Source organism: Alternaria viburni (genome assembly GCF_023758015.1).
Source record: "Alternaria viburni strain BMP 2772 chromosome Unknown scaffold_14, whole genome shotgun sequence".
Classification (NCBI taxonomy): Eukaryota; Fungi; Ascomycota; class Dothideomycetes; order Pleosporales; family Pleosporaceae; genus Alternaria; species Alternaria viburni.
Genome location: NW_026055783.1, coordinates 816,434 through 834,006, shown reverse-complemented (window position 1 = coordinate 834,006; position 17,573 = coordinate 816,434). Strand labels below are relative to the sequence as shown.

At 53.2% G+C, this 17,573-nt stretch overlaps 4 protein-coding genes across 4 annotated transcripts; 2 read left to right on the top strand and 2 right to left on the bottom strand.

Moving 5' to 3' along the window:
- Positions 1–8,747: 8,747 nt before the first annotated feature.
- On the bottom strand, positions 8,748–9,589 carry J4E79_006974 (uncharacterized protein; the record flags this gene model as incomplete). Its single annotated transcript, XM_049355842.1, has 2 exons — positions 8,748–9,344; positions 9,398–9,589. The coding sequence occupies 2 exons, from the start codon at positions 9,587–9,589 to the stop codon at positions 8,748–8,750; spliced, it is 789 nt and encodes a 262-aa protein (XP_049209871.1).
- A 1,837-nt stretch (positions 9,590–11,426) lies between these two features.
- J4E79_006973 (uncharacterized protein) lies at positions 11,427–13,378 on the bottom strand (the record flags this gene model as incomplete). Its single annotated transcript, XM_049355841.1, has 2 exons — positions 11,427–13,145; positions 13,199–13,378. The coding sequence occupies 2 exons, from the start codon at positions 13,376–13,378 to the stop codon at positions 11,427–11,429; spliced, it is 1,899 nt and encodes a 632-aa protein (XP_049209870.1).
- Positions 13,379–14,372: 994 nt separating this feature from the next.
- Positions 14,373–16,002, top strand: J4E79_006972 (uncharacterized protein; the record flags this gene model as incomplete). The annotated part of the gene is made up of 3 exons (XM_049355840.1): positions 14,373–14,936; positions 14,985–15,398; positions 15,451–16,002. The coding sequence occupies 3 exons, from the start codon at positions 14,373–14,375 to the stop codon at positions 16,000–16,002; spliced, it is 1,530 nt and encodes a 509-aa protein (XP_049209869.1).
- Positions 16,003–16,293: 291 nt separating this feature from the next.
- Positions 16,294–17,372, top strand: J4E79_006971 (uncharacterized protein; the record flags this gene model as incomplete). The annotated part of the gene is made up of 3 exons (XM_049355839.1): positions 16,294–16,417; positions 16,470–17,100; positions 17,150–17,372. The coding sequence occupies 3 exons, from the start codon at positions 16,294–16,296 to the stop codon at positions 17,370–17,372; spliced, it is 978 nt and encodes a 325-aa protein (XP_049209868.1).
- Between the last annotated feature and the right edge of the window lie 201 nt (positions 17,373–17,573).

The following is a 17,573-nucleotide window of genomic DNA, read 5'->3' as shown; positions in this document are numbered from 1 at the left end:
ATTCGAGCGCATGTAAGTCAGCTGACGCGGGGTCTAAGCGGTGAAGTGGCACATCGTACAATTGCTACTTAGGAGCATATGAAGCGATGGTCTGCCCGGACATGCGGTTCTCGCTTGTTTGTACGGGCGCATCCGTGGAGCGCGATAGGTCTACGAAGCGCGGGGATATATCGGTAGTAAGGCTGCTCTGTCAGCTTGGTGGCGTTGACAATATAGCATCTTTGTTCTTTGGCTAACCTATTCCATGAATGCTGCTGCATTTTCTACATACCAATCGTGATGCCTCGGCAGGTCATCGTGACTCTGCTAGCGTTGCGTTCCAAGGTCGCTCAAGGAAAGGGACACCCGGCGCAGCACAACGGTGTCACTCTATTTTGGTTGGTACCTAAAGGTAGATGGCATTACGTGCGCTGGTCGCAGGTACGGTCGGACCTGCGTTCGCTGCCCGCAGTCATTTCACGGTGTCACCTCTTCCCTTTGCTAGCTGAGTTGTGTTCGCAACGTCCAACGGATATCCTGGAGGTGAAGTCGGACAAAGCTGTCTGTACAATTACGAGCACACGGTGACTTGAGCGGACCGAATGAAATAAGACAAGCACGATTGCATCATGCCCGTCTTTTGGTGGACCAGTTGTAGGGTTGGGGGCCGAAAATCTGATGACTGCTGCGGACCTACATTTTCGTTTACTGAAACAAGTAACAATGGTATGGGGCCGGTGTGACACGCACACTTTCCAAAGCGCTTGCGGCCATGCAAAGGATGATGGTCGTCAAGGTTATTGGAGATGCGACCGGTAACCGCAAATGAAAACGTAGGCGGTGCTGCATCCGACATACTGACCGCCACCACGTGTTCCCAGGAAACGGGAGGGTGCATAGGGCTGCATGATTGTCAAACGTTGCAGGTCAGCCTCGAGCCGTGTAACAAGCCAGTGGCAGGGTCTTCAGCCCTAACAGGGGATCGGACGCAATACTGGACCAACCAGAGGATAGCCATTGGGTAGACGAGGGTGTTTCAATCTGATAATGACGCGATGGAAGCTCTTGAAGCTATCCGCATCTGATTGTATCAGCGGTGTACTCAAACACTTGACGTAGGTAACGGAACTTTGCATGCTCGACAGATGCAGAAAGTTACTCAGTCATGGAATGTGACCAATGAGAGAAGCGGATATGCATCTGTTTTCGAATCGTCGACGTAGCTCTGGCGTCGACCCATAGGTCGCCAGGCAGCACTCAGCTGGTCAGCCTGAAGCTCCAGGCAGTCCCGCCCATGGACTTCAATGGGAAGTTGGTGAAGACCGTTAGCTTGCGCAGCCATGTAAAGTAATCGGCTTTGCGATTGAGTAAACCTGGTTCATTGGAGTGTGGTGGGTGGAAAAGGGCGGAAGCACCAAGAATACTTTGTACTGCTAATTGCCCCGCAACGGAGACTTCCACGTTCATTGGAGCGCAAAGACGCGCACGTGCCTCATCCTACCCCAGCTTCGACATCCGCGTCGTCGGCCAGCCCACGCACTCTTCTTCTCACTTTAAACCTTTTGCTCGGTAGCACCTCCGACCCGCGCGACAGGCGCCACTGGCCAAACGATACTTCTCCAGCGAAACCGCCGTGGTCCGCGAAGAGGCCCGAACCTGAGTAATCTACGTCAGAAATGACACTGCCCCTCCTTGCCTACCAACAGATCGATCGCTATATCAGGGAACGTGGCTGGGACTAAGCGGGCTGTCAGATACGATTAGAGTCACGCAGCTATCGTGACACCCACCTCGTACACTACGTACCGATTTGAACATGAACTCTTGTGCGGTATCGTGGCACGTTCACATGGTCCGCGCGCTACAGGGGTTTTGCAGCCCCGGTTAGCTTCTACTGCGCTTCCACACCCTGTACAGCTCTGCTTTGCTGCGCGCCCTGTTCAAATCTCTACTGATGTGCTCAGCGAACCGGCAATATTAGATGGCCACTGACCAATTAGAACATGGGATGCACCATGCACAACAGCTGAAGAGCCTCCAAGAAGCGAACTACCAATCCCTGCTGGATGTCAAGACCAAACCTTTTTCCCTACCGTCAACAAGCTAACGGCCACGATGGCTGTGTTAGTTGCCTCTGGGAATCCCATCTTAGCAGCGTCCGGCTGACTGTGCACTCATCCCTACACTTGGTCCCCGTTGCCTGACGGAGCTGCGGGTAGTCAACGATGCCTACCGGGTGACCCACACTGGCCTATGCGTCCGAGTTGACTTCACGCCTATCGCTATATATGCTACCGCTTGCCACGTCGAGTCAGGACTCATCACTACAAGTCTCAGTTCACTCCTGTCAACACATCTTCTTTTGTACCATAGCGTTGGCATTCACGCCATCCAGATCTTCAATTTCTCCGGGCCACTTCACATTCGGGCACTGATATACCCAACCACACACTTCTCGACATGTGCTATCAAGTTATTGAGCGCTATTCGGTCTGCCGATGCTTATACTACAAACACGCAATCGATCCATGCGCCGCCCATGGTCAACGAGGACATGGGATCCAAGAAAAGACAGTTCTCGTAGGCTACGCCTGCAGCTCCCATAGCCACCATCGACCTCAAGTCTATCATGCCGGTGTTCTCCCAGATTCCGGCTATGGCAGCGGCGGGTTTTCTCCGCCATACCTACGATGAATGCATGAGGTTGTATGTCTACAACTCACATTCAGCTGCGAAGACGGGCTATCATTCCATCGCTAGGCCTTTTGTTCACTTCAACACACAACTATCTTCTCGAGCTGGTTACTCAGTGCTGTATCTTCAGCCATTCTACTTTCGCATTATTTCACACTTTCGACGATACACGCATTACCAAGGAGTTTAAGAGGGTTTGGATCGACATGATGGGTTACACGCATGGAACACGGGAATGAAGGAGGAATTGGCGTTTTTCTTTTGGGTCCGCACAGTAACATCATGAGGATATGGGAGTTATCATAAGAACTGGCGTGTTGCGCATGCTTTGGACAACACCAACTGCTTCGGTTTTGTTACATCAGTAGCAGCATCGACTGTCCACATCGCGTGTTATCTCTACTTGCAGTTTCTACTTCAATCGTAGCGTTAACCTTCAATGTCATTGTGCTATTTTTACGAGCACATTTGAGTCTGCCTTGTGCAAGGCATCACCCCAATGAAGCCCACTATTCCTAGACGGAGAAATTTGCCCCGTTCGGCCCCGATACTTGACTTGAGTCATCACAAGAACTTGTTGTATGTAGTCGTAATGATTCAGGTCTACGTGATAGAATGAAGCATCGTAGCGTGTTCGCAAGTGCATACAGAGTTCAGTGAGACGTCATCTTCGCCAAGCAGACCCACCTTTGGCGGCCCATGCACGTGCCACTTCAAGGGTCACCGCCATCTCCATGAGCAGAACGAAAGTTATACACCTAAAACTCGCCTTATCCGTCGGTGTAGAAACCGTTACTCTCCACCCCACATTTCAGACGTCGTATCACACATCTCTAGTCTATCTAGATCGCGACCACGCCTCGATGGTGCTTGCAGGACGACTCACACCCCGGCCGCTTCCGACGTCGCCGGTGAACGACATTCGGCATTCTCAAGTCTCGGCGAGTCGGATCATTGCGCCACAGTCCATCGGAATCCCTACATACCGTTGGTGCCGTGAAGGCGATGCACCTCGTCATGACCCACGAAGGCCGTTGCTTCCGCTGCAAGCTCACGAATCCACCCTGTAACGGACCACGCGTAGGCCAGGCGCAGGGCGAAGGGGTCACATTACCGTAGCCAACGGTACCGCGACTGCCGCTGGATAAATCTGAGTCTCCCATCCTCGTATCCGTGGATTGAGGCTTGCGTGGCAACTCTACAGTCATAGCTTGAAAGCTAGGCATCCATTGCTTCTCACCACCGGTTGGCTGGATTTCCTCGACGCCTTCATCTGCTCGCCTTGCTCTCAACATGTCAATGCTATATTCTTGTGCGGTATCCAATATTTCCGGCTTGCTAGTGCTGCTAGTTGGGGTCGAGAAAGCCCATTCTCCAGATTCGAGCCAACATGGTATCGTATCTCTAAAGCTTCCTAACGCTCCGCCTATCAGCTTGCCCAGCTTCATAGACCCAGACTTTTCTTATGAGCTAACATTTCAAGCCAGGTTGCATTACTCTTCAGGCGCGTTTGGCGCAACCCTTCCCCTGTTGGTCATCTCCGACAATTGATCTTGGACCGTTGTACACTAGATTGGGTATAAGATGCGTCCTAGCCGAGAGGCTCCCGAACGGACGCTGCCGAGACATCGATTCAGCCTTGTGGACTGCTCGCGAGGACGTTGGGTGGTCGGCTGTTGATCCACTGCGGCAAGATGGGTCGTGGATCCATTGCCATCCCGAATCTACCGTCACCAACACGCTGGTGTCACGAAAGACCCCTGCATTAGCTCAAAGTCTACAGAACATGTTACGATTGGAAGCTCGATGTTGTACATATGATTGGAGACGAGGCTAATACTTCGAGATGCACCGGTACTGCTTGTTTTGCCTAATCTGGTCATGGGGCATCCTAATGTCCTCATTCGTCCAGGTTGGCACCAATACTCATAGACCTACTCACCATCACACTGTTCTGGAAGTCCAGACAATCATTACGCCCACGTTCACCGACCAGCAAGTACTCAGCCCCCAGCTCTGCATACGTTAGGGCCTTCCAGCGTCAAACAAGTATCATACCCCAGATGATCGAAGGATTAAATATACCGACTGGCTTCATCAACCCATCGAAAAGATATTGGTAACCTCGGCATCCACACCGCGCACCAATCACATTCTTCAAACCCAATCGCCTTGGCACCAAATCCCGCCTTACGTGAGCCTGCCCCTACAAGCGCTGCACTAGCGTACACTGGCACATATTCGCATATCCACCAACCACTCCATGCCCCACTTTAATCAGTCACTGCCTCCACATGAGCCTCTTCTGGGAAACCCATGATAAGGCTTAGTGGGCGTTTCCATCGTGGCGAGCGGGATCCGGCCAGGGGCAAACGCTCTCGCGTAGTACCGATTCTAAGCCAGCGGCGCAGTCGCATGGAGGCTGATTATGGGGCTGGAGCATCTTACTAGGGATGCAGGCGGCCTTGCAGCAAGGCGTGGTCATGTGTTATTGAGGGACCAAGTGACGATTCATTCTTTAGGTGGCAATACTCGTAACACATGGACCCAATACCAATTGGTGTATTCTTCTGGGATACAACTCTTCTCGATGGCAGTCAGCATTTTCCCCGCAATCTCTTGTTCTCTCCGCTTAGCTGCGCTCCAGAACCGAGCCAAGGTGCTATAGCAGCGCATCCAATCGAGGCTTGCCGAAAGCAGCGTCTTTCATGACCGATCTGCTAGGGTAACTTGAAGGTACTAGTAGACACCAAGCTACTACATCCGAGTCAAATCATTCCAGGACAATTGTTTCGAACTCCGGCGACGCTTCAACCCATCTCTTCAGATAAACCCTTCCGATGCCCAGTCTCCGATATATGACGACGCTTTCTTCTTGAACTGGAGCCGGCGCAACTACCATTACATACAACTCAGGTATGTACTTCAAATCGTGAATAGGATTGCCGTCGATGCCAAAATAGCTCATGCCTTCCCAGTGCTTGACAAATGCCCTTGCTTTCTCGGTCTGTCTCTGCTCAGGAGTAAATCTGTCGTTGGGAGACAGTAGTTCCCAGTAAGGACTGGGCCTATCGAAATCCACGTGTTTGGGACACTCTGCCAGATGCGCTTCCGGTTCTAAATCGATGGTACCGTTTGACGAGCACATACATCCAAAGAACTCGCTGATTGACGAGCTGTCAGATGGCGAATCGAAGCACGGCATTACTGGCGGGAATCTATGACTTCCCGGGTCTACTGAGAGTGCAATCAGGTCTACGTCACAATGGTCCATATTTCGGCTTCCGCTACTATCGATGAGGTCTTCGTCGAGCTCTATTGCACCTGCAACTAGACCATTGCTGCGAATTAGTATCGTGGCATTTTCTGGATGTACCCAAGGCCGTAGTGTTTTCCTTCTCATTCGGCTGCTTCGGTCCAGTGTGAAGGAAGCCTTTTGTGTATGGACTGTGATGCGTCTGGTGATGTCTTTGAAATTACCACGAACACTTTCAAACAGTTCATCTGCTTTATACTCGCGAAAAGCATCTTCCCAGTATCCAGGGAGATCGTCGTCAGACCACCTCTCCTCGAGCCGTTTCTCGTACTCCGTACTTGAACAGTCGATCTTGAGATAGGATGGTGGTTTTGAGTGCACACAGCCAGCCAGCCATGCAAGTGCGGCTACAGCGTGATCGCTTCCCTCTCTTCTATCTTGACATGTTCGATTCGGTGGTCCAATGACGACCTTCACCACCCTGTCTTCTTCGTAGACGAACCTGCCCCAGTAAGCAAGGCTATACGAATAACAGTACTTCTGGTAAAACCCTATAGGTCCTCGAACCGATGTCCAAGACCATGTGGGTATGCTATTCTCTTGTTCCTGGGTTCTTGGTTCAATCCTCGACCCTTGTCGTCGCCACAGAACACTGCGATCGAAGTCGTCAATGGGCACTCCGTAAGTTGTTCTATTACCATGTGTCGCATAGAGTATTCCCGAGAATCCGCGCAGTCTATCAGATGAGTGCGTGAGTGACTTGGCCGTGTATGTCTCCAATGCGTCGAACGGATTTTGTAGTCGATCATATGTGGATTGGTTTACCGCGGGTGCTTCGGTGTATGCATCAAGCCTGCCGGGTTCCGATCTGTGGCCAAGGTAAAGTCCATGTTCAGTGAAGAACATCATGGTCGTTGACGACAGGTACTCCTGAAATGTCCAAGCACGACTGCTCCATACGGTCTTGCGTAAGACTTGTTTGAGATCTGGTGCGGTTTTTACCAACCGGAGGCGACCGTGAAACTTCTGTTGTTTTTGCTCTTCCCTCGCGCGGCTCACCCCCAGCAACCCATGTGCTGCGTTGGAACCTGCAGCTGCAACAATCGTCAAGGCTGCTTGGTGGTATAGACTTGCCATCTGCTCTAACTGAATTGCTTCCGCGTACAGTTCGTCTTGTACAATGCAAAGTCGGTCTATCCATAGGAATCGACGTTTTAGCTGTCTGCATACTGTGACAGCATCTGATATTGTCGAGGGCAGGTCAATCTTTTCCAGGCTACCGGGGGTTTCAAGGTCGCGCAAATTGGTGCGCAAGGTCCGAAAGTCTTTGGCGGAGTCTACTCCCCATACATACGACAGGGCAACGTACTCGGCTTCTCGAGGTAAATGTACGATGCACGCATCCACAACATCTACCACGCGAACGTCTTGGAGTGTTTGTCGTAAGAACAATCCTCCAGGCTTCTCCTCCGATGATCTCAGTAATGGTAGGCTTCCGAACCAAGTCCGGTGTTGGCTCCAGTCGATATAAGGATGGAGACGCGACATTAAGGCTTTGGTGTTTTTCTCTGGCTCAGAGGATGATGACATTACTGCATCGAAAAAGGCACGGTCAATAGGTCGGTCTATGGTGTCTACGATATATTCGTGGTCGCCCGCAAAAGGCTCTTCTTTGCCATTGATGATGGCGGATAACATGTAGAGAATGCAGCGCACGAGTCCGTCGCCACTGTCACTACGAATCACGAATTTGACGCTGTCGGCATCTTGAAGGTTCAGTGTTCCCCCATATCCTCTACTAGAGTCTTGCGCCGCTGAGATGACGGAATGGCAGAAGTCGCAATGCCCCTGGCTTTCGTGACAGTGTTTGAGGAGACCATCCCATTCCATCTGGCCACGGCAGGTGAGCAAATGCCAAATACGGAAGTGATGACAGGCCTCGCACAAGCGTAACGAGGGATCCAGCTCCGTATTGTCGCATTTTGGACAGGGCTCATGGAGAAAAAGAGAGGCGTCGTCCCATCGAAAAAAGCCTTCGGTATCCATACCTTTTGTCTTCAGGCGAATTCCGTTCAACTGACATTTTTGACAATTGGCGTCGTTTTCAGTGGCTTCCATAATGGTGTGCGCAAGGGCAAAGATCAGGTTTCAGACGAGGGGTCTTAGAAATGGCAAGAACGATGGGGCAGGTGGATTCCAAAGAGGTGGCGTTGTTGTGTTGGTAATGGAGCGGGCCGAGAGAGGCAACGAAGATGATGGTGTCGCGTCAGAACGGTGGCCTGAACCTGTTGAGCTAGGCAGTTACCCCTCAACGAACGTGGGGAAGCTGCGACAGCTGGGCCTGACGAGGCCACGATGCACCCTGCCGCTTACAATGCATCGAAGTCACTCAGGGTGCATATTTAAAAAGTGATGTATCTTTCCGCGCACGAGCGCATGCGGATCCGTAGATTTAGTAAACTATAGACTACATGAGCGTGCATTGGCACGATGAGAACATCTAGCGTGTTCTCTGGGTGGCTCGTTAAGCCATTGTCGTAAGGTGCAGGCAGTTGCCTCGTTATTCCCCAGCAAAAAACCCATGGGCAGCTCCCATACCAGCAGCAATAATACCCGTCATAATATCCCAAAGAGCGGAAGCCAGCCTCTGAACACGAGGCCGGTTGTAGTTGATAGAACAAGATAAGAAAGAAGATTCGTAATCATAATATGCACAGAAGAAAGAGGTTGAAAAGGCGCATCGGCACACTGCGATAGAAGATGCAAGGATGCAGGTGTCGATGACGGAACAATGGTATCCAGGAAGATAGTGAGGCACTTAGGAGCGGATGACGACACCCTGGCGGCGGGTGGTCTTCTCCTCGTACACGTACTCGTCCTCGGAGGAGCAGTCAGATGAGTCGTCAGAGTATCCGCAGCGAGCACCACCGCAGTCGAGCTTGACGCGGTCACCAGCGCGGGTGATTCCGTAGCGTTCGCATGTGCAGCATGAGCTACCAGAGCTGACACTGGACGGGCTGGAGCTGTTGGTGGAGCGGCTGGTGAGCGAGGGAACGTCGGAGCCCTCGTCGGAGTCGTAGTCTGAGTCGTCGGACGACTCCTCGATTTGCTGCTTGGCAAAGCGGCGGTTGAGATCCTCAAGAGTGGTCTTGTCGTACTGGGTGTTGATGACCTGGCGGGTCTCGTGTGGGCGCTGGGGCTTGGGCGCGACGATGCGCTCTGGGCTGAGGCCACGGCCCTTGGGGATGGTGGCGGTCGAGACGCGGCGGGACTTGCGGTCTGAGCTGGAGGTGGTTGTCTTGGAGCTCGACTTGGCAGCGGGGATGTCGATGATGTTAAGCTTGCGGCCAGTGGTGGGTTCGGTGGTGTGGTCCTTAGCGGGGTCGTGCGAGACGTGGTAGCCGTCGATGATGTACTGGGCAAATGTTAGCTTCTAGTTCACAATGTAATGTTAGAGAAGAGACATACGTAGTACCAGTAGCGCTGTCCCTGCTTCAAGGTCTGTCCTTGGAACTTGAAGCATCCGACCCAGCCTCCGGACTTCTTGGGGTCCTTGGAGAGCGGGAGCTGACCCTGGTAGCCGTCCCAGGAGCCGAGCAAGTGCACGGTCTTGCAGTTGGAGGAAGTGCGGAGAGTGAAGTTAAGCTGGATAGCGGCCATTGTGATGTTGTTTCGTTCTTTCTGTTGTAAAGATTGGTATTATGATGTAATCGTTTCTTTCGAATTCGTCCGATGCCAAACTAATGGATAGACGTCAAGATTGCTGAAGAAGCTGTGTGTTGAGAGTTTCGTAAAGGTTTGCGAGTATTGCGTTGTCGTTGTGAGTTTGAAATTTCGTTTCGAGCAAGTAGAACTGTGTATTACGTGAAAGTGGACCGGCCACAAAGAATTGGATTATTGTAAAAGGGTGGGTATAAAGGTCGACGGTGAGGTAGTGGGAATTAAATGGCACCAGGCCTGGAGAGTAGAGAGGGAGAAGGGGAGGGGTAAAAAGAATAGACAAAAGACGAACACAACAGCTCTGAACTTGACACACTTGCTGAAGAAAAAAAGACGAGATGTGAGCGGCGCCAGGCCTACTTATCTATAGACACAGCATCGCACAGCTGCTGAGCGACCATTGGGCGTTAGCGAGGGGCTGGCAGGCCGGCACATTGCACTACGCCAACTATGGGCCAGGTCTCGCTGCACCCGGTAGCGATTGATTACCTGCGCTGCGTAGACACGCCATGTTCGCAGGGTGTAAGCTGGTAGCGGGTGTGGAGAGCAGTCTATCGAATGTACGGCGAGCGCTTGATGGTGAAGCGGGAGTGGTGGGCGGGCTTGACGTGTGTAGCCGGGCGTCTTGCTTCTGCGCCCTCATTCGCCAACGCGGGCGGGGAATACATAAGTGGGCCGTCACGTAGCGCACGGGCTTGGGGTGAAAACACCACACCAATGAGCAGCAGAGAACAGGTGAGCCATGTGATGCCGGGATGTGCAAGGTGCAGATAATCGCCTGTCACACTGCATAACAGTGCATTTTCGACGGGGGAACTGTGGCTCGAGGGCTGACGACAGATGCAGATAAATTTGCTTTCCAAGGCTGCTACCTTGATCGCGCTGCAGCTATCCTCCCTGCCGCATAGAGACCTATTTACAGCCATTCTGCATCCGCTTCTCGGCCTCTGCCCAATCACTGGAGCTGTGCTCATATCGTCCATCACCTAATGTCCCGAATGAGGACAATGGGCGGCTAATAAACTTAGTGGCTTGCAACGCCGTCCAACCACAACACCACATCACCAACCTCAGGAATGCTGGAGGCGGAGCGAGCGATTTTTACGGCCACACTGCGGTCACGATGTGCGCCATGTGGAGGAAAACCGGTGTCCCTCGTGATGATGTGCAAAGGTGCATGTGAAGACTAGAGATTGAACGAGCGCAGAGTTGTCAGGAGGAATGACGGGCGGGCGGGAGGATTCAGGTACGCGAAGCGACCGAGGACGATAACATTATCGATGCCCGACTATGAGCACTTCCACCAAGGTATGTCACTGCGTCGGATATGCAGCCCCTTGGGCACACAAGAAGCAGGGGAGATGCTGTGTTGCTGCTGTGCCATGGCCCATTCGCACGATGAGGTAGGTCATTTCTCATGGACGTCCTTCAAAATCAAGACCGTTCACAGTCGCGCATTGACCGAACCTGTGCGAGCTCATGAGTGGGCCTGGCGAGACTTGATAGTCCAGCCGAGGTGGGCCTCAGGATACGCGCCGTTACCCAGTGCATGAGGGCCACAAACGCACTGGCATCTATGACCTACCCAATAGAGGAGAGCATGGGTCACGCCCATCATTCACTCCACCGACCGACTCCTCAACATGCAAGCCTCGCATATAACTGGAAGTCAGTTGATGGCATGATCTTGCATGACCAGCCGCCGATGCAGCCTCGAGTCGCTATCAAGTCCTAGTTCACGGTGCCATCGTGAGGATCGCACATGCTCCAACCTAGTCTAGCAGCCTAGAAGATTTGCCAGCTCCTCTGGCGTCAAGGTGCTTTTTCTCCTCTTTGGCCTCCCACTGATTCGTGTCTTGACGGGAGATCTAGGTGCCCGCTTCTTAGGGTTTTCCTCGGACACTTCGGTGCTTTCGTCCGTCTTCTTGGTGGAGATGTCTCCGTCGGTTACAGCGGCTGCTTCCGCGGCCTCTCGTAACTTGTCTTGGACCGACAGCTTCGGCGATCGTTCGTCGGGATGGGCACGTGGGCTCGACAAGCGCTTCTTGGTCTGTCGTAGATTGTCAGATCTGTTGAGGGATGGGTGTGGTGCTGATGGGCTGGAGATTGTGGAGGGAGTGGACGTAGAGGGAAAGATGTCACAACGTACATGGCGTGGTCTGTCTTGACTCGTTGGTCTTGACGCTCGTTCTTCAAAACGAGGTGGTTTGGCTGCAGAGGTTGGCCGACTAGCCTTCTCTGCATCGACTAGATCTATCCCAGACGTGTCTGCGTTCTCCCCGTCTACCTGAGATGGCGTGTTCGGGATAGACGCTGAGAAGGCGACTTTGCGGGGCGATCGACTAGGCGACTTGTTGCCGTTGGTCTCCCTCAGCGCTGGCTGGCTGGGTTGCAACTTGATGCTGAAGACATCGGGCCCAGTTGTCTTGTCTGGTCTCGCGTGTGGCTTGGGTGAGGGCAGGTAGACGGCCTCCTCTTGCTCTTCTGTATTGTCCACGTCTTCTTCTAAGGCTGAGCTTGCAGCTTCCTCGGCCTCGCTTTCTTCATCGATCATGGAGAATCCTTCCCTGTCGACTGTCTCGAACCCTTCGCCAAATCCTAGTCCCATCCTCAGCTCCTCGAGATTGATGGTGTCGCCATTGGTCATGCGCTTTCGCCAGGAGTCCATGAGGAGGAACGACTCGCGCAGCCGCGCCTCCATCTTCTCCCAGCCCGCCCGCAGCCTGTGTATCTCCTCCTCGCGCATCTCGACCTCGTCCACTGCTACAAAGTTTGGATTTGTGAGGAGGTTCTTCAGGTTGTCCAAGACCGTGTCCATGTCGTCGGCGAGAGTCTCGTAGTCGGTAGGCAGCGTGTGGAGCATGTCCTGTTGCGTGTCGTCTTGCTCGTCGCCCGCGACCGAGGCGTCGTCTGCGTCTTGTTTGCGATTGACTTCGGGCATGCCTTGTAGCTCTCGCAGTGTCACCAGGGCGCTCCGCACGAGGCCGATGAGGTTGTCGTTCTCGTCGCTCAAGCTCTGGCTCAGCTGCGTCAAGAACTCGGTCGTCTCCTGCTTCAGGCTGTATTCGGGGTCGTCGACATTGGGCGACTCGTCGCGCGCATGGCCCGTGGCGGCGCCCAAGCCTGTGCTGCCGGGGTTGATGGTGATGCTGGCGCCGACGAGGCCCGTCTTGTTGCCGCGCTGCTGGCTCGTCAGGTGGCTCTTGAGCCGTGCAATCTCCTTGTCGCGCTTGCGCACGTCGTTGGTGCAGCTGGTGCGCACTTGGTCGACCGTCGTCTTGAGGCGCTGCATCTCGGCGCGCAGCTTGCGCGCCGACGACTCGGCCGTGTGCAGGGCTTTGCGCGCCGACTGCTCTTGCGCCTGGGCGAGCGAGAGCTGTCGCGAGAGGTCGGCATTGCGGTTGTGCTGCTTCTCGAGGGCGGCCGTCTGGCGCGTCGACTCGGCGCGCAGGCTTCGCAGCGTGTCGGCGCTGGATTCGCGGTATTCCTGGTCGCGCTATCTGCTCATTAGGACCCTCTCCACCAGAACGTAAACGTGCATGTGCCTACATCGCGCTTCAATATCAGGTCGTGCACCAGGTTGATGATCTGGGCCATGGTGGCCTCTTTCCCCCCTTCTCCCCTCGACGGATGCGCGAACTCAATGGGCGTGCCATTGCGCAACAACCCCCGCGCAAGCAGCAGGTTGTTGATGTACGTCGACGCCGTCTTGAGATTGTACGAGTCCATGGTGAGTGCAGCCGTCGTGGTCGGCTACCGGCGGCGGCGTCGGATGTGGCGGCGTTGTGAGCTTGTCGGCCACTGTTTGTTTATCCCTGGGTTCCGATGCCCAGGTAGGAGGTAGAAGGAGCAACCGAATAAGCACGGACCTACGCGTTCCGATCCTTCCGCCACGACTCCATGCAATGTCGACGTGATACGACGACGTCCACCTTCAGCCAGCCCGTCACAGCCGTGCATGCAGCCTCTTCGTGTCCTTCTCGCATCATCACCATCGTTGCATCCGCCTGCACCCGGCTTTACCACCACTCGCGCTTCAGCAATTATCGTGATTACAAGCGACATACATATACTTCTCTAGCGTATCTGTGCGTGACTCTCGTTTCGCATGGCCCAGAAGTTTAATGCCACAGACGTGTTTTTCCCCTGAGGTCGGACTCGGACTCGGTCCCACCATCAGCGCACCCCACCATGACCGTCGATGACAATTATACGCACTGCTTGTCTGACAAACCTTCGGGTTTCGAGACTGCCAGTCCTGCAATTCGGCACTCAAGTACCGTTTCCAATACTGGGCTCGCCTTATCCTATCCAGGCTAAATACCCATTCCAGCAAACCATATAGTTTTACGACGGTGTGCGTCGATTCCCCTCAAATGTCGGGCCCATTGCCGTAAGCTTCGCAGGGACTCTCACATGATCTGCACTCAATTCCTTATTTCATGCGTCGCCATTGGAGGGGGTTTGCCGTATTTTACGATTCTTCCACGCGACCTGCCCTAGCCATGGTTCTCCCCAGCTTGTGTACATGTGCTGCTCTCTGCATGGCTGCCATGGCGTCCGGAACCAAGACCGGGGACAGCTAAACCTAACGTCGTCGAAGAAGCCCACATTGTAGTACTTAAGGCACATCGCTCATCAAGAGGTGGTCTGTAGGCTGCGTTCGTTCTTCTGCGCTTTCGTCCATCTTTCGCTCGTTCCTTACACTCATTCACTTCCAGACATGGACAAGTTCACCTCTCTCGCTCTTGCGACTCTCCTGTTTGGAGCCCAATCCGCCTTTGCTATTCCCACAGAGGCCACTACCAAAGCGTGTAACGAAATCAACAATGCTCTTCCAGGAAAAGTCCTCACTCCGGGACTTCTCAAGCTCGAATACGCACATGAGACGCAGCAATACTGGGCTACCAATCTCCGCGAAGTCGATCCTGCATGCATTGTTCAACCAGACTCTGCCCAAGATGTGTCCATTGCTATCAAGATCTTGAACAAGTACCCGACTGTCAAGCTTGCTACACGGAGCGGAGGTCACGATCCAAACAAGCAACATGCTGCGGTCCAAGATGGTGTTCTCATCGCCATGACCAATCTAGTCGGAGCGACGTACGATGCAGCAGAAGATGTTGCCTACGTCCGACCAGGAGGTGAATGGAACGACGTCATTGGCGACCTTGAGAAGAGCGGCGTGGCAATCGCTGGAGGACGACTCGGTCTCGTCGGTGTCGCTGGTCTGCTGCTGGGTGGAGGTCTTTCATTCCTCGGTGCTCAAGAGGGTCTTGCAGCCGATGTCAGTTTTCCGCTATATGCAAAGGGCAGCTATGCTAACAAGCGATAGAACATCATCGAATGGGAGACTGTTATGGCGAACGGGTCCATCGTCAACGTCAACGCCGCAAAGCATCCCGACCTTGCGCAAGCTATGCGTGGTTCCGGTAGCCAGTTCGGTATTGTCACCCAGTTCAAGACTAAAGTCCATCACATGGGCGACGTCTGGGGTGGCTCATGTGTCTTCGATGACTCAAAATCCGACGCACTATACGCTGCTCTGCACAACTTCATGGCACACGGTGCCGAAGACCCCAAGGCGGCCATCATTCTTACGGACCTCGTAGTCGCAGCTGGAATCAAGACGAAAATTCTCTTTTCCTTTTACGACAACCCTAAGCCACCTACATCGGGTCCATTTGCCGATTTCTTCAAGATCGTTAACCCTTTGTGTCTACCCAAGACACAAAAGTACTCTGAGATAGTAAGTCTATAATCTAACTTCAATGTGCCGTACAAGAACTAACAATTCCCAGCTGAAGGCAAACGGCGAGCCAGTCCGACTCTTGAACGCCCGCGCATTCTTCCGTACTTATACTGTCCCATACATTGCATCCCGGCCTCAGATGTACAAGGAGATTCGCGACAAGCTTGCTGAACTCACTGGTATCTTCCTCAACACCCTACCTGTCGTTCGCGCTATCCAGTTCAGCGTTGACTTCCAACCTCTTCCATCCCGCTTTGGAAAGATGTCCGAGTCCAAGGGCGGAAACGCCATGGGACTTTCGTCCTCCGACCCTGACCGCATCATCCTAATCTACCAAGGAGCGTGGAACTTGCCCACAGACGACGCTCTTGCGTTTGGCATCGCCAGGGAATTGACGGCTTGGTTGGACAAGGTCGTGCCTCAATGGATAGCAGAAGCGGGTATGCCAAGCGACATGTACATGCCATTGTTCATCAACGATGCCATGTGGGACCAGCCAGTTTTCCAGAGCTACAAGGATTACAACAAGTTTAAGGCATTACAGAAGAGTGTTGACCCGAAGGGCTTGTGGAGCACCAGGGCAGGAGGCTTTAAGTATTAGGTCCTTGTCGCCAGCGTCATTATTATCTAGTACATACGATAATGTGTATTTTAAATGCCATCGTGTCAATCGCATCTTTCGCACGCTTGCTGCCGTTAGTCAGTCGCATCCTGGGAGCAGAATAGGAAGGTGTTCTTGAAGCAGCGGGGCCACTATACTGAAAGCGGGGTAGTCGTACCTAGGTGTCTGACTCCATCACTACCAGTATGACTGTCTTGCATACATGTCGACTACAAAAGCTTTTCCATCTTCTTGTCTCGCCGCAAATTTTCTATCTACCACCAGGGCATGATGGCTGAAACACTCCAGTTCACCAGCTACGAGCATGAAGATGCCTGGGACGTGAATTGGCTGCGCGTGGATGACACCCATGAACTTTACTATCAACAGTTTGGCAAGAAGGACGGAAAGCCTGGTAAAAGTGCCAGCCATGTTGTCCAACTTTCCTGATAGTTAACGCTTTGCAGTCATCTACCTCCATGGTGGGCCTGGCGGGAACTGCTCCAAAACCAACACCGTCTTCTTCAACCCCTCTGAATACCGAGTGGTTCTGCTCGACCAGCGAGGCTGTGGTCAATCGCGCCCTAATGCCAACACAACAAACAACACTACTTGGCATCTCGTCGAAGACATCGAAAAGCTGCGCAAGCATCTGAAGTTTTCCAAATGGCACATGGTCTTTGGTGGCTCCTGGGGATCCACACTCGCTCTAGCATATGCGCAAACACACCCCGATAGTGTAGGTAGTCTAGTCCTGCGCGGCATCTTCACCGTGCGAGACATCGAACTCAAGTGGACCAACCATGCAGGCGGCGCGCAAATGCTGTTTCCCGACCGCTGGGAGGACTTTATCAAGTTTTTACCAGAGGAAGAACGTTCCGATCATATCGGCAACTACCACAAACGCCTCATGTCTTCGGACTCGTCTATCAGTCATCCCGCGGCTGAGGCGTGGAACACGTGGGAGCTATCAATCAGCACCCTGTATCCTGACCCACACGCATACAAGAAACTGAAAGAACCAGCCTATCTGCTCGCACATGCTAGGATGGAGATTCACTACTTCATCAACAAAGCATGGATGGAAGACGGGCAGCTGTAAGTCTTGGCTTTACGGAAGCAGACGTTTACTGACTTCGTTCTGCAGGCTGAGGAAGGAGAACGTGGACCGGATCCGGAACATTCCGACGACCATCGTGCAGGGCAGGTACGATGTTGTCTGCCCGCCGGTTACAGCGTGGGAGTTGTACAAGCAATGGCCGGAGAGCAAATTGCACTTCATAGACGACGCTGGGCACAGTGTTATGGAGCCCGGGACGAGAAGGAAGTTGACTGAAGTGTGCGATGAATACGCGTCTCTCAGCGTCTAGCCCTATGCAGCCGCGGAACCCGTGTTAGGCTAGCGTTATTGTGAGACATCACGATCCGATGAATTTGACGGAAAATTAAGCCGTGCTTGAGTATCACAGCTTTGGTTTTACGGGCCGTTTATGTGTTGGCTGACTAACGCCAAGACTGCCTGCTAAAGCCCCGAAGACTGCTGGGGCCCGCGCAAACGTCGCACGCAGCAC